The sequence below is a fragment of the Gobio gobio genome (assembly GCF_949357685.1).
Source record: "Gobio gobio genome assembly, chromosome: 3".
Classification (NCBI taxonomy): Eukaryota; Metazoa; Chordata; class Actinopteri; order Cypriniformes; family Gobionidae; genus Gobio; species Gobio gobio.
In genome coordinates this window covers 49,899,324-49,927,044 of record NC_137099.1, presented here as the reverse complement: position 1 = coordinate 49,927,044, position 27,721 = coordinate 49,899,324, and the positions used below count along the sequence as shown (strand labels likewise).

Here is a 27,721-nt window from a genome sequence, read left to right as displayed (position 1 = left end):
GATATTGCTTTATAGTTTTATTGATTGATTGCCAATTAAGGTTAATACACAAAAGACCACATTAGAAAACAATATGATGTAATAGAGTTAGAGGTGAAACAGCTGTAGTATTTCCATGGGGGAAAATGCTAGAATTTCCATGCTAAAAGCTGGTTTAAGGAACCTCGGATTCAGGAGGAACAGTGTGGTTTTCATCCCGGTCGTGGAACACTGGACCAGCTCTATACCCTTTCCAGGGTGCTGGCGGGTTCATGGGAGTTTGCCCAACCAGTCCACATGTGTTTTGTGGATTTGGAGAAGGCATTCGACTGTGTTCCTCGTGGCATCCTGTGGAGGGTGGAGTCCGGGACCCCCTGCTTAGGGCTGTTCGGTCCCTGTACGACCGGAGCAGGAGCTTGGTCCGCATTGCCGGCAGGAAGTCAGACCTGTTCCCGGTGCATGTTGGACTCCGGCAGGGCTGCCCTTTGTCACCGGTTCTGTTCATAATTTTTATGGACAGAATTTCTAGGCGCAGCCAAGGGCCGGAGAGTGTCTGGTTTGGGGACCACGCGATTTCGTCACTGCTTTTTGCGGATGATGTTGTTGTGTTGGCCTCCTCGAGCCAGGACCTTCAGCATGCACTGGGACGGTTTGCAGCCGAGTGTGAAGCGGCTGGGATGAGAATCAGCACCTCCAAGTCCGAGGCCATGGTTCTCAGTCGGAAAAGGGTGGCTTGCCCGCTTCAGGTGGGTGGAGAGTTCCTGCCTCAAGTGGAGGAGTTCAGGTATCTTGGGGTCTTGTTCACGAGTGAGGGGAGGATGGAACGGGAGATTGACAGTCAGATCGGTGCAGCTTCTGCAGTAATGCGGTCGATGTACCGGTCTGTCGTAGTAAAGAAGGAGCTGAGCTGCAAGGCAAAGCTCTCGATTTACCAGTCAATCTACGTTCCTACTCTCACCTATAGTCATGAGCTGTGGGTAATGACCGAAAGGACAAGATCCCGGATACAGGTGGCCAAAATGAGCTTTCTCCGTAGGGTGGCTGGGCGCTCCCTTAGAGATAGGGTGAGGAGCTCAGTCACTCGGGAGGAACTCAGAGTAGAGCCGCTGCTCCTCCACATCGAGAGGAGCCAGCTGAGGTGGCTCGGGCATCTATTTCGGATGCCTCCTGGACGCCTTCCCAGGGAGGTGTTCCAGGCACGTCCCACCGGGAGGAGGCCCCGGGGAAGACCTAGGACACGCTGGAGGGACTATGTCTCCCGGCTGGCCTGGGAACGCCTCGGGGTTCCCCCGGAAGAGCTGGAGGAAGTGGCTAGGGAGAGGGAAGTCTGGGCGTCTCTGCTTAGACTGTTGCCCCCGCGACCCGGCCCCGGAATAGCGGAAGATGATGGATGGATGGAGGGATGGAAGCTGGTTTAAGCTGATCTCCCAGCCTGACCAGTTGAAAAATGCCCAAAACAACAAGCAGACAGACCAACCCAAGCAGTTTTGTATGTTTTGAATGAATTCAGATTTTTTTAAATAAAATGTTACAGTTTGTGTCAGCCCTTTATTAATGAAAAGTCATCACAAAAGGATAGGCGTTATGCTGACATCGCCTTTCAAAAAGAGGGTTTTGGACAATGTAAATTCTACAATGTACATGAGATATGTCATATTACAGTAATCGAAAAAAGTTATAATTGTTTCACTATTATACACTCAAAAATCTTTTTGATCATACAGGTCTTTATTCAAAATAAAATTTAATATGGTTAAAAGCACTGTTAATTTTAAGGTGAAAAGTACAGTGAATGTGTAATAATACCATTAAAAAAAGGTTTGCAGTCATTTACACTACAAGTACAGGACATACTTACTTACTTACTTACTTATATTATTCCCCAAAAAATAAAAAAAGACTATAACAAATAATAAAAACAGAACACACCTTTGAAATCATCAATAATTAATATAACAATAAACTAAATGAAAATATGAAACTTTCCCTTTCCATTCAAACACAGGTTGATGGAAGCTGAAATCTGGACAAATGTTCATTATTCCTCTTGAACTCCTCGTCAAACCTTTTTAGTTGCCACTTTCATCTTCTCCACAGTTTCCTATGGGGGAAAACAATTCCAAAGTCACACTTTTTTTTTTTGCTTTAGGTTCATAATGACCCAATAAAACAAACAGACAGACAGACAGGAAGAGTACAGAAAAATACACATGCCATTACACTTAATCAGCTGTGCCTTCTAAGCAGAACATGATGTTATTTGTCAATACTTGAGAGCTCAGGTTTCCAGCATTAAACTCTGTACCACCAACCTGATGTTTATTGAGTTCGGCCACTCGCTGAGTCCACTCCTCTTCCGTCATCTCCTGATCATTTCCCTCCATTTCATCAAGAGCAGGTAACTTATTTGTACCTGTAGAGAGAGAGAGAGAGAGAGAGAGAGAGAGAGAGAAGACAGAAAGTCAGACCACATACCACAGAAAAAAAATCAAATTTTATTCAGCTTTGCTCTCCAAATCCCGGCCTTTGCAGAAAAAACAACAGCAATATCTTCGGTCAGAGTTCTGGCTCACCATCGCAAATAACAGCAGTGCAAACCCAGTTCCCACAGGCACAAACACAGCGGTTACATTCCACCTGAGTCTCAACACCATCCTCGTACGTTTCATCCTCTAAGGCGCACTCTAGAAACATACAACAGTATCAACACACAGGCTATAAGTTCATACATAGGTCTGTTTCTATATTATACACGGCCGGTATATGCCAGGGAAAGTGGGCTGAGTGGCTGTAGATCTTACTCCTCTCTGGAGGGTTGAATCCAGGCCTGAGGCAGTTGAGGAACTCATCAAAGCTCAGTTTCCAGTCAGCATTCTCATCGGACAGCTCAATGAGGGCATCCACACACAGACTCCTGCAGAACACACACGATTTTAAGATTTTATTACATCCTCCAGTGCAATATTTTTCTTATAACATTCAGTTAGCATTACAATAATTTCCATGGACACAATCATCCACGAATGTTACTATTGGAAGAACAAGTTATCCTTTAAAATAAAAGTCTCAGCACTACTTCAGTTTCACACAATGAATCTTTGTCTCCCTCTCTGTGGTTGTGTGTGTGAGTATGTTTAAGCTGGTAAAGGACATTAAAGAATGCCCCACATAAAACTACCATTCATAAAAGGGCTTGCCAAGATTTTTAAATATTTATAATTATGCTCATCATAATTATTTGATCAAACCATACAGTAATACTGTGAAATACTATTGCAATTTAAAATACCTTTTTTTATATTTTATATATATTTTAAAATGTAATTAATTCCTGTGATGGCAAAGCTGATTTTTCAGGAGTCTTCAGTGTCACATGCTCCTTCAGAAATCATTTTAATATGCAGATTTGGTGCCTTTTAAAGGTGGCATAACATCAGTTTTCAATCACATAGCATGTCTGCTTTATAGTCACTAAAAAAGATTATACAAAATAATGACCAAATCGGTCATTGACCGATCATGCATAACATTATGACCTAATAATGTCCTCTAATATTGCGTTGGTCCCCATTTTGCTGCCAAAACAGCCCTGACCCATCGAGGCATGGACTCCACTAGACCCCGGAAGGTGTGCTGTGGTATCTGGCACTAAGATGTTAGCAGCAGATCCTTTAGGTCCTGTAAGTTGAGAGGTGGGGCCTCCATAGATCGAACTTGTTTGTTCAGCACATCCCACAGATGCTCGATTGGATTGAGAAAACTCGTTGTTGTGCTCCTCAAACCATTCCTGAACCATTTTTGCTTTGTGGCAGGGTGTATTATCCTGCTGAAAGAGCCACAGCCACCAGGGAATACTGTTTCCATGAAAGAGTGTACATGGTCTGCAACAATGCTTAGGTAGGTGGTACATGTCAAAGTAACACCCACATGAATGGCAGGATCCAAAGTTTCCCAGCAGAACATTCCCCAAAGCATCACACTGCCTCCGCCGGCTTGCCTTCTTCCCATAGAGCATCCTGGTGCCATGTGTTCCCCAGATAAGCGACGCACACGCACCCGACCATCCACGTGATGTAAAAGAAAACCAGGCCACCTTCTTCCATTGCTCCGTGGTCCAATTCTGATGCTCACATGCCCACTGTTGCCGCTTTCGGTGGTGGTGGACAGGGGTCAGCAAGGGCTATGCAGCCCCATACGCAACAAACTGCGATGCACTGTGTATTCTGACACCTTTCTATCAGAACCAGCATTAACTTATTGAGCAGTTTGAGCTACCGGGCCAGCCGTGCTGCAGTTTTGGAGATGCTCTGACCCAGTCGTCTAGCCATCACAATTTGGCCCTTGCCAAACTCGCTCAAATCCTTACGGACTGTAATAGACTGTGTAATTAAATAATATATAAAATAGCGGTTCCACATTATTTTAAGGTGTCTGTGTAATTATACATTTAAGTACTGAGTAATAATAATTATCTACATGTACTTACTATAGGGTTAGGAATAGGGATTGGTTTAGGGTTAGTTGCATGTAATCATGCATAATTTATAGTTATTAGTTTTATCAAAATAGCCAAGCATTTCTTTAAAGCAATTCTGCATTTACAACACAATCTGCAAACAGTACTACGTATATACATTGGCCATGGGCCAACCTCATCTCTAGATATCAGTATCGGCATTGACCTTTCGAAGAACTTGTATTGTATACTTGATGATGGATTTTACGCCTGTTCATATTGACCAGAATGTTGATAATGTAATAAAATTTAAATGCTAAATGCACAAAGTAAATACAGTATATGACATCGAAATCATGTTTTGTCTTGTCTTATTGTGTGAGTAAATTGTGAGCATATTGAAAGACTTGCTTTGCGTAGCTGGGTGAGGACAGTGAGGTCATGATCATTACGTTTTATAGACTAGCCCACAGATACATCGGTTATCAGAAAGATTTTCAGAATCTTCAGAAAGACATTATCAGAAGTGGCTGTAAAGAGTATTGACACAGATAGTGATAAACTGATAAAGACACTATTCTGGTTAATAAAACTCACAACTCCAAACTGTCTTCAAACTGTGTCCATCTGATTTGTGTGGGTCAAATGATAAAAAACCTGATTGTGTGTGTCATAATGAGATGGAGATAAACCTACAAGGGCAATAGGACATTATAAACATGATGGAGTATGTCAATATGACATTTATTATGAACGTTATGTCTGAATGCACGTGAGAAGAAGTTTTAAAAGGTGCATTGTTAAGTCTTAAATGTAGGTGGTGCACTTTATCCACTGTAAAAGCCATTCACCCCCAAAAGAAATATTCTTAAAATGATCTACATGCACAAGAGACTTAATGACACTTTATTTTGGTTACCAATTTAGTAAAGATATAGGCTACGCATAAAACTTTATATTTGTGTCATCTCATATAAGGAATTTAATTAAGCAAATTAATGCGGATTGTTGCATACAGTATATGCCACTTTGGGTTCAGTAAGATACTTCTATTCAGCAAGGACACGTTAAATTGATCAGAAGTGACCGTAAAGACATTTATAATGTTACAAAAGATTTCTATTTCACATAAATACTGTTCTTTTGAACTTATGATTCAAACTTTGAACATATTAAAATATTAAGAATGATTTCTGAAGGATCATGTGACACTGAAGACTGGAGTTATGATGCTGAAAATTCAGCTTTACCATCACAGGAATAAATTACATTTGAAAATATATTAAAGTGCCCCAATTATGCTATTTTAAAATTTCCTAATTTTGTTTTGTTCTACAACAGGTTTACATGCATCAAAGTTCAAAAAACACTTTAATTTTCTCATAACATACATTGCACATCACCACAACGTTCAATGATTCTCAAACGACTTAATGGATTAATCAGTCTCTCTAAATCCCTCCTTTCTGCAAGCCTACTCTGCTCTGATTGGTCAGATGGCCAAGTCTGTTTTGATTGCGCGTATTTGGAAACAATTACCATAACTGAACTCCAGCTCCGTTCAGGAGGCTGTTCCTGTTCATAAAGCTCAGAGATAGTACACACAGTAAAGACAGTAAAAATGACTTTTATTTTACACCAATCAGAGCGCAAGTCCGAATCTATGATGAAACATTGGAAGAACTAGTTATTCAACCCGAACCTTGAGCAGGATGTTTCTCAGTGATGCTACTCAGTTTAAGGTAAATTATGAGATGTTTCAACTGTAATTCCTCATCGTCAGCATTAGCAAGTGTGTGTGTGTGTCTAATTCATTGCGGTGCACATGTGGGAACTGTACAAATAACAGTGTATACGTTAGCCTAGCTGATGTAAACATTAACGTTTGCAAAACAAATCTTGCTCCATCCTTTATCTTTACTCAAAGTAGTAAGAATGACAGACAATCTGCATTAATAGCTACAGTTTTAGGTAATACTGCAGCCCACAGCTGATTTACAATAGTATTTCAGAAAGACAGTAATAACGTGAGTTAGCCGGTTAGCCAGATACTACACAATATGAAACGTCACAACGAAACGGCTTTGCCAGTCGACTCTAACGTTTGAGAGACAATAACTTTATATACGGTGCACTTTCAGATATAAAACTTTGCAGGATGTTTTAATTCACTTAGAACTATGTTACACACTACATGAAAGGTCATTTTCAAAAATCCATAATAGGGGAACTTTAAAATACAATAATGAGTGATGATATTTCACAATTGTCCTGTTTTTACAGTATTTTTGATCAAATCAGTGCAGCATTGTTGGGCATAAGAGACTTTCAAAAACATTACAAATTATCTTATTGACCCCAAACTTTTGAACGGCAGTGTACAATATTGCACTTTATAAAAGAAGAGACTTTGATATGAATATGGGTGTGTGTGTGTGTGTGTGTGTGACCTGAGCAGGCGGTTGTTCTCCTCCTCAGCGTAAGGAGAGGTGATATTTATTGCAGTCTCATTGTGCTGAATGAACTTCAGGAATTCTGTTGAATCCAGCTGAGCGTCTCCATTATCATAGTTCTGAGTAACAAAAAAGTGCGAGACAGACATGCATATCTGAAGGCGTTTGTGTTCAGCGAATCAATATGTTGAAATAGACACACACAAACCTGGAAGTATTTGAGCAGGACATCTGAGAAGTTGGATCCTTTAGAAAACCAGCCGTCAGGCTCCACCTTAGACTGCAACCATTCAATCACATGACTCCTCAACTCATTGCGGTCCGTAAGGTAACAAACAACTAAAATAATAAAACACAAATAAGCACAACGTTACTACTATCTGAAAACTAAAAGACTTCATGCCCTTTCAAAACATATTTACCAGCATCTTAGACCCTTGAATAGTTAATGATTAAAATAAAAATATAATCATGTTTTAATCCCCATCTACTTATAGGGGCTGTTTACACAACATTTTCAACTAAAAGCAGAAAAGCCGTTCAACAGCATTTTGGGGGCCTGAAAGCACAAACTTTTGAAAACAGGTTTCAAAGTGCAAGTTTTTGAAAATGATAGTTATCATATCCATGTAAACTACAAAACTTTGAATTTGTTCAGTGTTCAGTCTATAGACAGGTAGTGTTCCTTTAAAAAGCAACATCGCCAACTACTGGCCTGGCAGCAGAATACAGCGTGTTTTGTCGTTTTCATGGATCCATGTGAACGGGGATGGTTTTGACAACATTGTCATCTGTACATGAAAAACGCAATGAAAAAACTGTTCTGTTTTTAGTACATTGTTTGTGTAAACGTATCCTTAATAATTTTAAGCCCTATTTCTCATACTTCATTTTGTTTAGCATTTAAAGGAGTAGTTCACTTTAAAATGAAAATGACCCCATGATTTACTCACCCTTAAGCCATCCTAGGTGTATGACTTTCTTCTTTCTGATGAACACAATCTGAGTTATATTAATAAATATCCTGACGTTTCCAAGCGTTATACACGTCACACGGCAACGCTTCCGGGTCCAAGCGTTCCATCTCATACCACAAGAAAAACAACAAACGGTGCTAATATACACACACAATGTGGTGTAATACTACAAAAAATATATAATCATAACCTTTATCTCCATATCAAAATTCCAGATGGCCAGACAGTGATTTATCTTTTATAAATCGATAAAATATTAATGTCTGTGGCGGTGTGAGCACAGAGCCTGTTGTGTAGACTGTAAGTATTTAAAAATTTTAACTTTTTAAAATGTTTGATGTTTAATATGAATAAATAGCGCTCATAAACGGCCGTCGATGGCATTCTCAAGTGAAACGAGTTGAGGCTTGGACCCAGAAACGACGTTCCGTACGTCACGACTTAGCAAGCGGATAATGGCAGTGAACGGGGCTCACGAGTTTGAAGCTCCAAAAAACGCCTTCTGTATTCAACTTACGCAGAAAGTGTAACGCCTCTCGCAGTTCAAAACGCTTACGCTACGTTCTAGTGAGATGTTGCGCCAGTTACGCTTTTTCTGTAAGTTGAATATGGAAGGCGGACTGGCGGTAGCTAGATATTTACTTTATAAAGTTTTAAATATGGATATTGTTCTTACATTGATTTGCTTCAGAAGGACTTTGTTAAAGGGATAGTTCACCCAAAAATGAAAATTCTGTCATCATTTTCTCACCCTCAAGTTGTTCCAAACCTGTATGAGTTTCTTTGCTCTGCTGAACACAAAATAAGATATTTTGAAGAATGTTTGTAACCTACCAGATAGAGCAACCATTGACTACCATTGTATTTTTTCCTACTATGGTAGTCAATGGTTGCTCTATCTGCTTTGATACAAACATTCTTCAAAATATCTTCTTTTGTGTTCAGCAGAACAAAGAAACTCATACAGGTTTGGAACAACTTGAGGGTGAGTAAATGATGACAGAATTTTCAGTTTTGGGTGAACTATCCCTTTAGCCCTCCGGAGCTGTGTGGAGTATGTTTTTGATGGATGGATTTGCTTTTTTGAGCTTCAAACTCAATGGACCTGTCACTGCCATTATAAAGCTTGGAAGCATCAGGATATTTATTAATATAACTCAGGTTGTGTTCATCAGAAAAAAGAAAGTCATATACACCTAGGATGTCATGAGGGTGAGTAAATCATTTGGGTAATTTTCATTTTAAAGTAAACTACTCCTTTAAACCAGAGAATTGGATGTTGGATGTGGTCTCTAACAATAAAAATACATAATTCCCCATATTTAATAAAATGTTGAATGATAATCAGTTCTCAATCTAACAGATGTGTGTTTACTCACTTGGGCTGTTGATGATCTTTTCCATTTTTTTCTCTAAATGAGAAGACACAGAAATCAGGTCAGTGACTTTCATCAGGAGCTGCTCTTTGAGCAAAGTTCTTCAAATCTCTAGCATATTTATGTATTTAAATGTGGCAAATTGTGGTGACATTTCTGAGAGGAAATGGGTGCTATTTAAATAATTAGGCTACAATGAGATTTCGTTGTAATAGCCTTCTCATGCACATTTATGGTTTTGTGGTGAAGCATCTACACACACTATATTGAAACAGAAAGGTCTGTAATCTTTATATATGCTGTTTAGACACTATAAACATAAATGTTGAATGGAATACACACCTACATACACACTTACCTTCACAATGTCCATGATGGGTCACCTGTACTTTGAGTCCAGTGAGACAGGCATCACGATGCAGCTCACAGTGATTACGGTACGTCTTCCCATTACTGCCACAGACTGGACGCTTATGGGGTTTACATTGCTGATCAAAACACACACACACACACACACACACACACACACACACACACACACACACACACACACACACACACACACACACACACACACACATTAAAATAAGTGTACATTCTTGATATCTACGTCGTTTATATCAGTGATTCTCATCTAGTGGATCTTGACTCAATAAATGGTTCACAGGTCTGATAGGACAGCAGGTAAAAAACTGTGATAAATGCAAATAATAATACGCCAACTAACCATAGCAAAATAGGCTTATCAGCTTTTAAAATTGAGGTGAAAACCTTTCCATGTTTTGTTGTTGATGACCAAATTTGACTTTTTTCTTTCCCACCCGTCACCTGTTATTAATTTTGAATATTGTTAGGTTGTTGCAACCATGGTAAAAAATTAAAATAAAAATACTTGTTGGGTCTCCACTTGATTACCAATGTAAAAACTATTCTAGAGATGTAAAACACCAAGTCTGTTTATAATAGATTTCAGAGAATAGTATGGTGTGGTGGAAAATAGTGTTGCCATGTCAGTGGTTTAGGGTAGAATTGGGCTACTTTGCCACAAATAGATTTTACATTTACATTTATTAATTTAGCAGACGCTTTTATCCAAAGCGACTTACAAATGAGAGCAAAAGAAGCAACTAGAACAGTCAAGGGCAACAGTATGCAAGTGCTGTAGCAAGTCTCAGTTAATCTAGCTCAGAACACACAGGACAGTTTTTTTTTTTTTTTTTTAAATAAATAAGAAAGACAGAAAATGCTATTCTTGATTGGTCAGGTGCTGCTATTTTTTTTCCCCTCTGCAAGTTAAAAGTTTGACTTTGCATCAATAAAATGTTATGGAAATGTCTGTATTGAAAAATGTAATCTATATGAATTAGTCAATATATGTACCAGTATTAAAACTGAAAGACTTGTTTACCTTTGAACTAAGCTCCTTTATGAAAACATACTGTGTTTATGATTACTAGCCTCCTATACAGTGCTTTTCAAGTTGAAATTGTGTGTAATGAATAACAGTGACTGTAAAATATGATTGTTTGAATAGTGATGTTTGGTATTTAAGTTGTGGTTTTGGACAAGTTTTTGGCCAATTAACTGTTTTAAGCTGTCGCTGTGATTTTGCCAAGACAGACATGTTCCTGGATTAATATTTTTAACACCATTCCTGTCAAAACCATAGCCTTAGCCTATCCATAACCATAACTTATCCGTAAAACTAAATAGGTTAATAATACTGCTGTAGAAGCACCTAAACCGGGTTGTAAGCCTAATAAGCTTGACACAAACTGTAAACTTGTATCTCAAATCTGATTGGTTGATTGGAATGTTGTTCCGGGATCAATGTCGATCCAGGAACACGTGCTTGATGAAATCACGTTCAACGTTTTAGGAACATCTGGCAACACTGGCGGGCAATGTAGCATGTGTTTATTTGAGTGGGTATTTTCAGGGTCGCGGTGAATATGTGTCTAAATAAATACACATCTGACTCACCTCGACGCACAGACAGGTTGGTTCTCCTTTCTCTGTGACACTGCATTCTCTTCCAGCTCCACAGAACACATTCGCACAAACTTTACCTTTACTCCTCACCTCCTGCAGACCAAATACAAGAATCAAAGAAATCTGTGTGCAATATATTTACACTAAAACAGGACTTTGGCTCCAACTAGTGGTCAAGGAAGGAAAACACTTACCATTGATCTATATAGAGATCATTTATATAGATCAGTGAGCACGTTTATATGCACACCAGTAAGCTGATAACTCACAAATATCAGCTTATTGAAATAGCCAGTTTTCCCCGTTTACGTTACATGCAAACAATGCAAGTAAACTGCGTTTAAAGCTACACTATGTAACTTTTCCGTCCACTAGAGGTCGCCTGTTCAAAACAAAGGCGTAGTTTGATGACGCCACGTTTGAGCGCAGAATCTCGGGACATGTGGTCTTCATCTCACAGCCGGTGGAAAAGAGTCATGATAGGACTCGGGCAGAAATCATGTTCATGGATGCGATTATTAACATTACTGTAGTCTGAAGCAGAGCAGGAGCGAGTGTTGTGGAGCTGAGCAAGGCCGCAGGAGCGATTGAAGAGCGGGACTGTTATTATGGCATAGTCGCTGGCGGGACTTTTATTATGACACGGTTGCCGGCGGCACTTCCTCTTCTCCAGTGCTGAGTGTGAGGTAAAGCAGCTCTGTTTATCGTATTAGATATATCTGAGTGTGTTGAAAAGGAAGTTATGACGTTCGCTCGGCGGCTGCTATGACACTTGTTCACAATGCAGTGAGAGTAAAGTGTTTCACTGAATAAAACCGGAGACCGAGGGTGACGCAGATATGACGCAATCGACAGGCGACTCCCTCACACGCATAGCTCACACGTCCCGGCTCCTTGGTTAAAATAGCAATTTTCTCACGATTTACAAATAGTTGAAAACATTTGGGATATTCTAAGTACTCAACTGAACAAAATATATAACACTGGCCTAGTGGTTTCTGGATGTTTTACTGCAAAAATCCTACATAGTTCACCTTTAAATATGACTTTATTGATAAATCTGATTATTTCCTTGTACGTCAAAAAAATTAATTATTATCTGACTCCGAGTATTCCATACGGTGACGCATTGCTGCCACATACATATTATTTTTTTCACTCAATTATGTCGTATTAACGAGATCTTATGTCGTTAAAACGGCATAATTTTCTCGTAATAACGAGATCTTATGTCGTCAAAACTACATATTTTTCTCGTTAAAACGACATATTTTCTCCTAATAAGGACATGTGTTGTACAGTGATGTCTACAACATATGCCTGCATCCACATTAGAGAATTCATCATCATTTGTCATACTTCCATGTCTGAAAAGCAGAAGCAAGCTCAGCTTAAAATAGGCTCTTCCGCTGCCTGTATCAGTGGCAGTGCCCACAGCACGAAAGTATTGTAATTTATTGATGTAGCCTGCAGTTCATAACAGCCACGGGTAACAGGTGCCATGGACCGCTCATGATCGCATCAGTGGCATAACTTTAACCTAGAAATTACGGACCCCGGTGCACAAATAGGCTATCATAATTATCTATAATAGGCCTACTGTAATATATTGTATGTTATACTGTAATACATATATTCTAGAAATGTATCAAAAAGAAAGACGCTATTTCAGCCTTAGGCTACTCAAAGGCCGCGGAAACAGGCCAGTAGGTTCGTTAAGCGTCAATCCATTCCCGGCGTTCCTATTTTGCTTCTTATGTATTAAATATACAGGCCATTAGTTTATAAAACCTCGATCAAAATTATAATACAATTTATAGAAAACAAAATTCACTTTAAAGAAATGATTTCTGCAAAACAGCGCTCAATAAAAAGCATGTCTGACCCCACTCCATGTCTCCAGACATATTGCGCGTCTTATAGACTATCTTACTCATGCTGCTCACTTTTCATCATCAACATATGAAATTAAAACAATAATATAATAGGCTAATATTTAAACATATAGCCTTACTATTAATCTAAATAGGCTACATTTGGCATGTAGCCAACTCCACTCCAAACGCTTCAAAAATGTATTTTGTTTCTTCAACGCAAAGTTTTTAATTTCAAATTTAATTTCTAAATTCAGTTCATATTTCCAACAAACAAAATTCTGAGCCAAAATAACGAAGTGGCAAAAAAAACCGCAAAAATGATAAATATTAAAGAATTCGCGTGCGCTTTCGTCGGCATGAGTAGCCTATAGGCTATAAAACGCGCAATATGTCTGGAGACATGGAGTGGGGTCAGACGTGATTTTTATTGAGTGTTGTTTTGCAGAAATCATTTCTTTAAAGTGAATTTCGTTTTCTATGAATTGTATTTTAATTTTGACCAAGGTTTCATAAACGAATTGCCTGTATATATAATACATAAGAAGCAAAATAAGAACACGGAGAATGGATTGACGTGCGTAACGAACCCACTGGCCTGTTTCCGCGGCCTTTGAGTAAGACTGAAAGCGTCTTTCTTTTTAATACATTTCTTGAATGTCTTAATTACAGTAGGCCTATAGATAGTTATGATATTTGTGGCTTTACCGGGGTCCGTCATTACTAGGTTAAAGCTACGCGCTAATCCTGAGCGATCATCACTAAATTACAACAATTTCGTGCTATGGGCACTGCTACTGATACAGGCAGCGGATGAGCCTATTTTTCTGCTTTTCAAACAAGTGTGACAAAGGCATGGGCTAAATCAATTCTCTAATGTGGATACAGACATATATACACACATCACAACACATGCCCTTATTAGGAGAAAATATATGTCGTTTTAACGAGAAAAATATGTTGTTTTAACGACATAAGATCTCGTTATTACGAGAAAATTATGTTTTTACGACATAAGATCTCGTTATTACGAGAAAAGATGTCGTTTTAACAACATAAGATCTCGTTATTACGAGAAAAGATGTCGTTTTAACAACATAAGATCTCGTTATTACGACATAATTGAGTGGGGGAAAAAAATGTATTTGGCAGCAATGCATCACCGTAATTCCATATATGTCAGACTCAGTTGTGATGTTAAATAAAGCTAACAACGTGTCAGCGGGAAACAGAAAGCAGGTTATGCGTTTACATTCCGCGCGAAATCGGGATAAGAGGCAAAAAAACTACCTGTTCCAACCGGTTTATGCCTATGCCTAAGCCGTTTTATGACAAGAAAACGGGTTACGCGTTTACATGACCATGTTCGTTGTCGGTTTATTAAGCATAATCGGCTTAAAAAGGGTAACTAAACCCCTGCTCAGAGCTTAACTCCACCCACTGGCAATTTTCAAAAAATGCTGGAAAAGTGGGCAGAGCCCGGCGGACACAGAGGGGACGAACCGAGGGCGGGGCTGAGCGGAGGGCGTGCACCTGAGACCCGCAGTGACGGATTGATTGACAGCTGTCTGACTCGCGAGTCGCAAAGATGGAGAATGACTGGAGTGACGCCAGCTTTGCAACAGAGCGGTCATTTCTCCTACCTTCACCTGAAGTGGAGGAGGGTGGATTGTCTGTAACAGACACAAACCCGGAGCCTAATCAATGCGAGCCGCTGCTCAAACTGCGTTAACTCCCGATGCCGACGATGCTAGTGAAGCAGCCGCGCAAGAGAACCGACCTAATCTATCTGCGTCCGTGGCAACCACTTACGTGTCAGGGTTTGAAAGCGCGTCTCATGTATGAAAATTATCTGTACACATGACGGGCGGCAATAAAATCGCAAGAAAAGCCTGACGTGTACTGACAACTGCATTATTTAACCGTATTTTCTTCAATACAATGTTAAAGCAAGTGTCAAGTGAGTTTCATTCATAATGTTTCTACTTCATGTAACATGACAGTTCATACTGGAGTAAAGGCGTTCTCATCGTGTGATTGGGGGAAACATTTCTGAGGGCGTGGTGAGCTCGTGCCAGGGGCGCGGATAGTGAGCCGCTGGAGGTACCATCCTACGTCACGATGTACCACAACGTCCAATAGGAAAATTCAACTGCAGTAGCCACCGTTCAACCTTAAGAGGGCAGCACTTTGGCGGTTTTACACCATATTTTATAGAATTAAAACACTTTATACTCAAATGTCAAAACATTTACTCGAATCAATGAACAGCATTAATAAAGCCCCAGTATTACAGATCATTAACAAAAAAAGTTGGTTTAGGGTTTAGTTGCCCTTTAAGAATGTGCATGTAAACACACTCGGTAGTTCTAGCCACTTAAAGGGATAGTTCACCCAAAAAGTATAATTTACTCACCATCAATTTGTTCTAAAACCATATTTCTTTCTTTTGCTGGACACAAAAGAACCAAACAGTTGATGGGCCACACTGGCTTCCTTAGTATTTTCTTCAAAATTCAAACAACTTGAGGGTGAGTAAATGATGACTGAATTTTTAAATGAATCAGAATACTACCCTGTTGAAAAAAACTAGAGCTGCCAACTCTCACGCATTGGCCGCGAGACACATGCATTTGATTGCTTTCACACGCTGAAGTGTCAACCTGGTCGGTCAAATGCCTGAAAGATGAGTTTATAGATCTACCAGTTACCAGCTACTCGTTATCGACTACCTTATGCTTTCAGTGAGGGGGTTCAAGATAAATGTGCAAATAAATACGGCGTAGTGCGACCAAAAGCTACATTCCGTTTTGGGTTCTGACGAGAACGAGCCTGTAATGAGGGAAGCGGTGTGGTGTGAGCGAATGCTCCACTCATGCACTGCGCGCTCACCAGTAAAACACGCTCAAAACCCTCAAATCCAGTTCTGACATGAAATTTTCCTGTACTTGTTGTAGCTATTAAATGTAGGCCTAGCTTTTTTGTTTAATATGTATGTTTAGATATTATAGTGCTATTTTAAATTTAATCTAGGCTATTATGAAAAGTGCAAAGACAAAGTCAAAAACTTTGTCAGAAATGATTTTGAATTTCTTTAAAGTTAATTTCATTAAAGTAAATTTTTCGTAATCTTAATTTTAATCAATGTTCAATTGTCTGGGTTTAATAAATAAGCAAATAGGGAATAGCAGACAATAGTCGTGACATGGAGGCGCTGGAGCGATCACACTTTGCTCATGAACTGGAGCGCGTCTCAAATAAACCCAAACTCAGCAGCTATACTTGCCTCACAGACATGAGAAATATGTGTATAGAAAGCTTGAAATGTTCATTTTTAAACTAAACAATTCGAAACGAAAAGAAATAGTCAAGCAAAGCCACGCGAGCATTCTCGAGTAGATTGATCAATCTGGACAAGTAAATCTGTCATCCACTTGTCCGAGTAAAAAATGTGCTTGTCCGGAAAAAAAAAAATTTTTTTTTTTGTATGTGTGTTGTAAACAAAATTTATTCTGAAGCAATATTCTCACCAGTGTTCAATCAGCTTTGACATATGCATATTTGTGATATTTTTCCCTTTTATAAAGGGCATTTTTCCCCTAATCTTATTAAATATACGCTATGATTCAGATTTCCTTTTATATTCTTAAATTGGATCAATCAATTAAATTAGAAGATGACACTGGCTGTTACCAGTCAAATTAAATAATTTACACTGAAAAATTACAACTGCATTAAATAATGTTATGAGATTGTTTTAAATATACAAATAAGAAATGCTGGAAAGATGAAACTAAACCACCAGTAGGTGGCAGCAGGTGACCGTCTGAATGAGTGAGTCATTGAGTCGATTCGTTCAAACGCTGATTCATTCAAGAATGAGGTAGGCGTTTACGAATAATTCATTGAATCTTTGATACTATCGATTCATTCAAAACGCTGAATCATTCACTAACACGTTGTTGCTGTGACACGCGTTCTGCTGTGATCTTTTGGAACTATTTTCGCTGCTGAAATAGAACAAAAACACTCAATATTGCATCTAAAATGTAAGTGACTTAATGTTAATAATTGTTTATGGAACTGTCATATGAAATCAGTGTCATTTTCAGTCGTGATGTTATTCAGGAAAACAACACTCTTGGGAATGTAACTTTGCAACTGTATCATATTATAAATATAAATAAACTCCATTTTTAAATAACTAAATTAATAAATAAACATTTTTACGGCAGTGTGTTAACTGAGTTTCTCTGTGTGAGTGGTGCACATATGTTTCGATTTCTCCTCGAGAGGCTGCGCGAGCGTCAACAGTGCAACGTTACCGTCAGTTCATTATACATTATCATCATTCACTGTCAATCGCCACTTACAGTAATGAATGCAGAATCATTCTTGCATTTGGGTGATTCCCTAGTTATTTTTGTTAATGACGTTTTATCAGGCTACTTGTCCGTCGGGCAAGTAAAATTATTTTTCACTTGCTCCTTCAAAAAATCCTCTTGTCCCGGACAAGCGTTAATGTCGAGCCCTGAATATATATATATCAATTCAATTAGAAGACGACACTGGCTGTTACCAGTCAAATTAAATCATTTACACTGAAAAATTACAACTGCATTTAATAATGTTATGAGATTGTTTTAAATATACAAATAAGAAATGCTGGAAAGATGAAACTAAACCACCAGTAGGTGGCAGCAGGTGACCGTCTGAATGAGTGAGTCATTGAGTCGATTTGTTCAAACGCTATATATATATAGCGACAATTTTGGTTGGCCAAATCTCACAACCAAGATTTTTCGAAAAGTTGGCAGCTCTGAAAACAACATAGTTGGGTTTTTTTTTTTAAGCATGGCAGCTGGTTAGAGCAGGTCGTTAGCTGGTCATGAATTGGTTTATGCTGGTCATTAGCTAGTCCTGAGCTGGAGCTAGTTTCTTAAGACCAGCACTTGACCATCTTAAACCAGCTCATGACCAGCATAAACCAGCTCAAACCAGCTGCCATGCTTCAAAACATACCTAAACAGTAGGGGTGTAACGATTCATCTACTACATCGATGTATCGATTTATTTTCCTACGATCTAACTACATCGATCTGTGCTCGGCAAGTTGGCCTTCCGGACGACATATATCGATCTAACATCGTTTTAAAAGGTAATCAATCGATTGTATCGATCATAGGAAATAACGCATTGGATTTAAGCACGTCAGACTTTAAATGGATGTTTTTTCTTAGCACTTTTAATGATAAAGGCGTTAAACGTTACTCGATTCAGTCTGCCTATCTGTGACATCATCGCCACGCACGCACCAGCAGCAGCGCTAAGAAAACAAAACAGCATGGCGGATGGCAGAGGAGAAGCCAACGAGCGAGAAATTATCAAGCCACCAGGAGAAAGAGCTAAGTTAGTAACGTGTTACCTGTACTTTCAACCCTTGCTAAATGTTACCTGTGCATTCCTGGGACCAGTGTGCCAGCAGAGCGAGTTTTAGTACTGCTGGTGATATAGTGAACGCACAGAGAAGAGTTCTGCGGTCAGATCATGTTGATATTTTTGAAAAAGAAATATGTAGAGTCATTGAAGAGTAGTTGGTTACATTTTATCTTTTGTTAAATATTGTTTGTTTATTAAACTGAGAGTAGTAGCAGGTTCAGCCAGTTTATTCAAACTGAAGAAATGTTGGTTGCACTTTATTTTTGATATTAATATTGTATTTGTATTATTTTAATGTTGAAAAACAACAGCAAAAGTAACAGGTACACCTACTATTAATTAAACCTGAAGAGAAGTTAGTTGCACTTTATTTTTGATATTAATATTGTAATATTATTATGTTGGATAACAAAAGCAGAAGTAGCAGGTTAACCTACTGTTGAAATGTTGGTTGCACTTACTGTGCTTTTATTGAATATGTATTGAATATTGAAAATGAGAGCAGAAAAGGTTATCTTCCTGTTAATTCAACCTAAACTGTTGGTTGCACTTTATTCAAATAAAATTTGAATGCATTTGCCATTAATTGTTGTTTACTTGTTTGTTTATATCCATAATTAATTGATACCTGATTCCCTTACAAGAAACAACTGGAATCTAGGAAACTTTACCTGCACTGACCAGTATCCAGATATTTATTTCAGTCACACAATTTTTGGCTAAAAAGTTACTGAATCGATTTCAGGTCACTGAATCGTTTCGGATCGTATCGTTCTAAATGAACCAAAATCGTCCTTGAATCGTATCGACAACCTCAAATCGTGATACGAATCGAATCGTTGTTAAAACGAATCGTTACACCCCTACTAAACAGCATATGCCATTTGCTAACCCAAACCAGGCTAACACTAACCCCATCCCACACATGCAGATTTTAGACTTAACCACAAGATGGCGGACCTCACTTCATATCTAGTGCACTGGTTCACGTCTATCAAAATCTGAAGCTGAATTTCATCTTTTAATAATAAATGACAATCAAATAGCTTTTTTTTCTTCATTTGGTAACATCCAAATAACAAATGACTTAATTACACACACCCACAGTAGCTAGTAACCTAAAAACAAATGGACATGTACTCATGTTTTCACCTAAATAAACAGAACTCGCTCACTCGCTCCCCACAGACATGTGCTGGCCTTTTATTGTGCTGTGTGATTGGCGCAGACTGAAGTGAAAGCTGCACTGACACAGCTCCAGATGGGAGCCAGACCTGTTGACCTCTGCCATCTAATAAAGAGGGTGAGTAACAAAGAGTCTGACCATGACAATACACCAGCACATGCTGCCACTCACTGAAACACACTCGTATAAAAGAAGCACCTCACGTCTGCAAGACAGATGGCGCACACACTCCCACACACAAACCATCTGCAACATCTGTGTTTCCTATATATATATTAATAAAAAAGGTAATTTCGACTTTTTACCTCACAGTTCTAACACTTTGTTGCAATTGCAAGTTTATTTCACGCCATTTTGTCTCTATAACTTTATAGAAATTAGGAATTGCAAGATGTAAACGCACAATTCGTACTTTTTTCTCACAGTTCTGTGAGAAACTGGCAATTGCAAGAACAACATAAGAATTGCGAGTTTATATTGCGCAATTCTGACTGAGAAAACATTCAGAATTGTGAGATAAAGTCGCAATTGCGAGAAAAAGTCAGAATTGTAAAACAAAAAGTATGCAAATGTAATGCAAATTTTTAACCTCAAACCTTTTTATATATATATATATATATATATATATATATATATATATATATATATATATATATATATATATATATATATTGTTATTTTTTAAAGTGCAACCAAAAATACCAAAAATGGAACAATAATATAAAATAGAATATAATTCTAAGAGATTTTCTTTTTCTATTCTAAAAGTTATATATTCTATCCTAGCATTGCATATTGTACATGACATACCGGTACATACTGTATATTTTAAAGGTCCCATGGCATGGCATTTTTCTATTATTTTATAATGTTTCCTGAGGTGTACTTATATTGTTAGTATGATTTGTACATCATAAAATGTCATAATTTAGAAATAAAAGGCATTTTTTTCAATACTGCTGTTTGCCCTCTGGCTGAATGCCCTGTTTCAAGAGGCGTGTCTGCTGTGAGACTTCAGTAAAATGCCCACTGTTGTGATTGGCTGACATCTTTGCATTTGAAATGAGTGGAGGGGGGCGTGGTTTAACGAGGTCTACCAGGCACGAGCTGCTGCCAGAGAGACGGATGGACCTGAGTTCACTTCACATCAGTTCATCGAAATGTTGTAGTTACAGCATATACTTCAGGTTATTAGTTTATTTCTAGTCGGAGGGGCTGTCACTCATGTCAGAAAGTTAGTAACTTTAGTAAATTATGGATCAGCGCTGACTCGAGACGCGAACCATTTAGAATGATTCAGACCGATTTGGTGAACTGATTCGGTTCACTAAAAAGAACCAGTTCAAAACAATGATTTGTTCGCGAACCGGACATCACTAATGTACCAGAGACTGAGCGATTGCTAACAAAGTTATTTATAGTAACTACTGAGTTGTGAGAGCGCTGTCTGTCAGCGCGAGTTTATTTTGTTTGTATCTGAGAGTTCTGAATAAACACGAGTCCCAGTCACGCCGAGCCCGTCTTCATCATTATTCTACCAACTTTGTAACACATGCAATGTACCATTACAGCTGTCGATATGAACGAGTTACGAGTAAGTGTTGATTATAGCATTATTTTTAGATATGTTCCTATCATATGAAAACCGTCAGTGACGCGCATTGAGTACACAGCGCAAACAAAGACACAACAGCAGTAATCAAATGTAATCCAGTTTATTGTGGGGAAAGCTGGCTAGCCTAGCCCGGATACGCTCACGCTTACCCCCCTTCTGCTTAATCTCGCGCCGCGTTTGGTGCCTCCGCTGTGGGCCAGATGCAGTACTGGGGGTCGGGGATGTTGAAGGCCGAACGGTCAGTGCAGCCCGAGCCTCGGCGTGTGTGAGGTTTATCTCTAAAGAGATGTGAGTCTGCCGATGTTGAGCATAAACTCATGACTTTATGCACATTTAAGAACAGATAGACGCGACGAGGACGTACAAAAACACTGACTCACAAGATAGAAAACACGAAAACACTGTTTTGTCGGGAGAGAGAGAAGCCGCAGTGTGTGCACGAATAATAAATAATTAGCAACACATAAGAAATCACTGATCACAGATCAGAAGGAACTGAAAAAAGACTTCTGTTTTCATTTGTACATCCAAACACTGAGAAACTGCCAGCATTCACTCGTTCACAAGCCATGATCTCTCGAGTACAAACAAATATGGCGCTTGCGTGGGCGTGCCAGATTCTCTGGGTGGTGGAAAGGGAGGTAACCGTTCCTGTGTGGACGTCAAACCAGGAGACTTCAGGATTGGCTAGTCTGGCCTGTCATTTTCTCAAAGGCAGAGAAAGACAGCCAGAACTCGGTTTTACACCCATCAACATTTCTATCCACTTGGGGACAATATTCAGGCTAGGGGAACTCATATTAATGTTGAAAAACCTCATAAAATGAAAATTTCATGCCATGGGACCTTTAAGGAAAGGCTGGAAAATGTAGTATTCCTCTTCATAATTGCCAGAGGAAGTGCACAAATATTCAAGTGCATACTTGCTGGCTCAGTGCAGACTGCATCAGAATGTACAGGAAGATGACGTAATAGTTGGATGTTGACATACAGCCTTAGGACATCTGTCTATTTCTCTATGCCCTGCGACCCCTTAACTCTAACCTTTAACATCTCACTGGGAAGATTGCGGAAGACAATAGAATGACATTTCAAGCAAGAGAGGCTAATGGGGTGGAGCAGCCTAATGTGATGCTTCTCTCTCTTTTTCTATTACACAAGTGGGAGTGTGTACACGTGCAATGAATATTTCACATAAAATGTGCAGTGAGTGCCAATAAGATCTCATTTGGGGAAAGCATCACAGTTTTCCAGTGGTTTGTGGGTGTTTACCAGTGATAACTCCGAGTCTGAGTGCCAGTAAAACAAAAACAACAACAACAAAAAAATCACATTCTACCTCACAAGATACTTTTTAAGTTTAAGTTGACTTTTTAAAAGTTTTTTATCTAATAAATGTAGTCTTGGCGGGCATAAAAGACTTTCCCCAAACTTTTAAACTGTGGTGTATTTCACTCGTTTAAGGTACCATGAAACTGATGTAGTTTGTCAATACAGTCAGTGTTCACTTTCGCACCCATTAATGAATGAGGAAATGAAAGTTAAGCATATTAATATTAGCACAGAGAGAGAGAGAGAGAGAGAGAGAGAGAGAGAGAGAGACGAGAGACGAAGGAATTCACACTCTAGAGTGCAAACACCAGAAAAAGTTGCAGACTCCCCCACAGATTCAACAGAATATTAACACCAATAAGCTGAACTGAGCGGAAACTTCTTTCACACAAAAACCACCAACAGGCTGTATAAAGCATAGAAGACACACAAACACCAGGCTTTGACTTAAAACCAGAGGGCAGACAACACATTCCTCACATTCCAGTGTGTGTCAGCTGAGATCGTCTGATGGAGATCCGAGCAGACAGACTCTGTAAGATGACACCACAGCATTAGTGAACAGAAGTCACTAGAAACTCACTAAAGTGGTCCTTACCATGAAATAAAACCCCTGATAGCATTGCCTGTTCTCTCATTCTGGCTTTTGTTTTGCGCCCGTTTCACACACGCATGCATGTTAACAGGTAAGAGAATTCACAATGGACACGAGCAGCCGTTGTTGTCTGTCTATTTTTCCTGCCGGCACAGAATCAAAGTGATAGGTCATTGTTCGTGGTCAAAATGAACACGGAATGACACAAATATTTTGTAATAGAGCATAGAATTCTACTAGAAGTCTACTATTTCACACTCAAAATATGACTTTCTGGCCTGGATAAAGCTAGGAAAACTACACCTTACCTCACATTTTGAAACGTTAACACAATGGATGGCACTTATCTCATCGTGGAGGTGGAAAAACAAAGTTCAGTATTACCCACAGGATTTCTGGTATAAAGATTTAAAGTGCCCCTATTATGCTTTTTCATGCAGTGTGTAATGCCGCTGTTTGTGAACGTAAAAGCTCGGCAAAGTTTCAAAGAACAAAGTGCATGACAAATGTAGTAATGCCATAATAATGCCAGCCTAGCCAGACTCAGGCTCGAATTGATACGGTAAAACCAACGCCACAGTTACTGTTTGTATCAGTGTGTATGAAAGCGATAGACCAATCACAACAAATTTGACCCATCAGAGCAGAGTAGGCTCTCAGAAAGAAGTTTAGAGAGACCAACTCTCGAACCCTTCTGAAGGCTTCAAGTGTGAAACAGGTGTCAGATACAACCAACCCTTCCCTCATGTGGATGATCTTTACCACATTGGAACCACAGAGGAAACACTATACTTGTGCTTATCCACATTTTGTCCACTTCTACCAATTTGACACCTCAGGCATGAAACAATACACCAAATATGCTCCAAAGACAATATGCAAGACACAATTTGGTCACTACGTCAATGGTAGAAGTTTTTCTGGCTTTCTGCTGAATATTATGAATTGCTTGTTGTGTCTGCTTTGCAGGTGTGCAAACACCCTTCAGTAAGTACTGAAGCACACTCTAGCACAGTGTTTGTTCCTTTGTCTTGCAGCAAAACGTACCTAGCGCTGGCAACAATAAAAATGGCCTTTTGTTTAAATTTTTTTTAAAAAGTATATCCCTAAACCCATTTTTGAAACCCTGAGTTAAAGGGGAGAGCGGGGCACAACCTAACGCTTTTTGACTTTCTCAGTTTGTGTAAATCCACTTGGGGTTCAGAGTATTTATTTTTTCCCACATCAATTGCACACATATCTAGTACAATTATGTGGTTTTGTTTCATTAATACAGTGTATACTTTTTTCTTGATTTACCCCGAAAGAAGTGAAGTGTGACAACATGCCCCATAGGTGGGGTACATTGTAACATGTGGTGGGGCACAATGTAACATGACCAAATAACAGCTTAAAATGGTACCTGATGTAATAAAAAAAATATACAATACAAACTATAATATTTTGTCAACAAAATACAATTATTAACTTTTTAAAATAAAATAATGGCATTTTTGAATTTGACTACAAACACTTCGCTAAATACAGCTATACAGCATAATTCAAAACATAATAATTAATCATTTCTGAACATTAACTCTCAGTCATTATTCACCCTTTTCTCGTGTTTTCTCAAAAGAATTCATAAAAGTATAGAATATAATGGCATATTTCTAATAGGGGCTCATTGTAACGCAGTGTTACAACGCACCCCATCTGCGCAACTGGGAAAGAGAACGAGAAAGAACGATCTCAACTGTTAAATAACAGATATAAGATTAAAATAATATCAGATTTGTCTTATTTTAAATAAACACAAAAAACAGAGATGAAAACTAAACTTAAGTAAGAAATTTACTTTTGCTATGGTTAAATACATGTTCAGTAATATCTTCCAGAGATTTTTTAATTTTGGCGCGATTTTTCTCTCTAAATAATGTTGATATGGCAACTAGTAAATACACTAAGTTTCGTCATTCTGGCATGTGTGGAAAGGGTTAAAACATGCATGTTACAACTAACCCCGCGTTAGGTTGTGCCCCGCGCTCCCCTACTACTAAATAGCTCAGGCTCAATCTCAGGGCTTTGGTATATCGATAAATCCATATTTTTGGATTTTGATTCTCAAAGACTTCCATACTTATTGATCATTACTACTGCGATATTAGTAAAGGAGTCTTAGGGCATTCTCACACCTATAGATCATTTGTTTTGTTCCGTAACTGGGACTTCTTCTTGGTCCGGTTCACTTTCACATGGCAACCTTTCAAAGCGTACCAAAATGTGTTTACGCAAGTCACATGAAAGTACAACTGTCCTCTTATTAGTCACTTTCATGTGACTTGTGTGAACACATTTTGGTAAGCTTTGAAAGGTTGCCTTGTGAAAGCGAACCGAACCAAGAAGAAACTGCAACATTGTAACAAATTAAGTCCCTGTTTCTGCAACAAAACAAATTATCTATAGGTGTGAAAACGCGTTCTGCTGAGCACTGAACACATGTCTACAGTCATCAGTAAACAAAGAGAGTGAAGGAAGGTTCATAGGTGAGCTTTTAGGGACCAGAATGTCTTATGACTTGGACAAATAAGCAACCAAATAACTCACAAACCCACGCAGAAGACCTTAGCAACCACCCACAACACCCTTTGGCCCAGACACCACTGGTTTCTACTTAAAGAAATGTGGCTTTTTATTGTACCCTGCAGTTGCAGAATGCAAATGATCTGATGCTATCTATTGTTGCTGTACTTTCCAGGAAAGCATTTCAGCCCCTCTTTGTCTCAGGGGACCAAGATCTCATACTTCTGTCGGTCTGGATGTTTGTCCTTGTTCATATAACCACATGATCAGAATGCCAGTGTAAATGTGTTTATTATGTTGGAGGAACTGGCAAATGAAGTATAGGCTACTAAACGTCTGCATAAATGGTGAGGTCAAGTAAATTAGGCCACTTTTTGACATTGATATGACTGTCAAAAATGGCCCAATTTACTTGAATACACTACCGTTCAAAACCTTGGCAGGTTTGAAAGAAACCAGTTCAAAAACATTAAAAAAAAACCTCCAAAAGATCACCATCTCATCATCATGCAGATGGTAGCTGTGAAGTCATCTCTAAAATACACCCTCCACACAACTGCTCTTACTGAACGCTAGAGCTTCGGTGTGTGAGACCTGTTGTTTGTTTCCTAATGAAAAGGCATGAGGTCGTTCTTCCTGATGATGTGCAGATGTAACAGGCCTCCAGGCGCCCACATGAAAAGACCAGCACATCTGCCATGTCTAACTATGTCAACACTGCACAAGACCAGAGGACTGATCACATGCCAGAGCTTCAATTCTGATAGTTACGCGCACACACACACACGTTTGTGTTTGTGACAGACAGATTGCCTTTGCATCTGTGTGAACTAATAGTGTTAAAATGCCCTTATCCCACCCGGGTGGTAACGTCTGCTGTTGTTTTGCTTTCCATTACTCCACGTACCAATTACTTTGCTTTTACCTGCCAAGACAAACAGCAGCTGTTCATGCCCAGAAAACTTTAGCTCGCATCTTACGCCCTCACTGCTGGGTTAGCAGTCCGAAAAAAGGTGCTTCAGGGCTTCTGAAGTTACAGTAAGTTCAAACTATGAACAGTGAGGGAACAATCCATAGAACAATTTAAAAAGTACTGGTCATTTTTGACCAGTGTGTGTTATGTTTACAGACATTTCCTTTAGCCCTAAAGCACAACACAATGCTCTTAGGGGGGGAAAGATTCAATGGGGTTCTATATAAAACTCTAGGGTTTTTGACTCAATTTTAAAGAACACTTTATGTCAAAACGGTTCTAATGTCTTAAATTAATGCATAATGCTTTCATGTTTAATGGGTTATTTCAAATTTTCTAGTGATAAATTGTGTTTACAAGCCGTTTAATTCATGATAATTTTTTTTTAATCTCTCACAAGATAGCTTTAGAAACATGTAAACCTTTAGAAACCCTTTTATTAACAAAAAAGCATTAAAACAATATTATTTTAGTGACTGCCCGAAAGGGTTAGGTTTTAATATCATACATGCCAAATAAATTAAATCCTCTGATTCCTGGATGGATTTATGGCTGAAGTTATTTGCAATTATTGGCAATATCCAAATATACAAAAGTATCCCGTTCAACTCCTACAGTCACTTTTTCTTCTAGAGAATGTTGTCCACAGAATTCAAAAAGCTTTATGTCTTACCTCTGCGTAACAGCAGACAACGAAGAGGACCATGAATGGAGAAAGTGTCCTAATAATCTGCGGAAAGACACAACAAATAGAAGAACAGATATATCAGATGTATCATTGCACATATAAAGTCTGATTCATAAAGCTTGATGACTTACCATTATTAGGAGATGAGAGGAGAAAGGAGAGATGAGAGGATCTGCTGCACAGGCAGAGGAAGAACTGAAAGACAACATTACAGACTTCTGGAG

General features: G+C 38.8%; 1 protein-coding gene across 1 annotated transcript; it reads right to left on the bottom strand.

Moving 5' to 3' along the window:
- Window positions 1–27,721, bottom strand: LOC307123319 (follistatin-related protein 1-like). The gene is made up of 11 exons (XM_079811835.1): window positions 27,629–27,721; window positions 27,483–27,539; window positions 11,225–11,326; window positions 9,600–9,729; window positions 9,245–9,277; window positions 7,097–7,227; window positions 6,886–7,007; window positions 2,781–2,893; window positions 2,553–2,663; window positions 2,292–2,392; window positions 1–2,080 (listed from the first exon to the last, which is right to left on the bottom strand). Exons 1-11 carry the CDS (start codon window positions 27,704–27,706, stop codon window positions 2,039–2,041), a joined length of 1,020 nt encoding a protein of 339 aa, XP_079667961.1. The 5' UTR covers window positions 27,707–27,721; the 3' UTR covers window positions 1–2,038.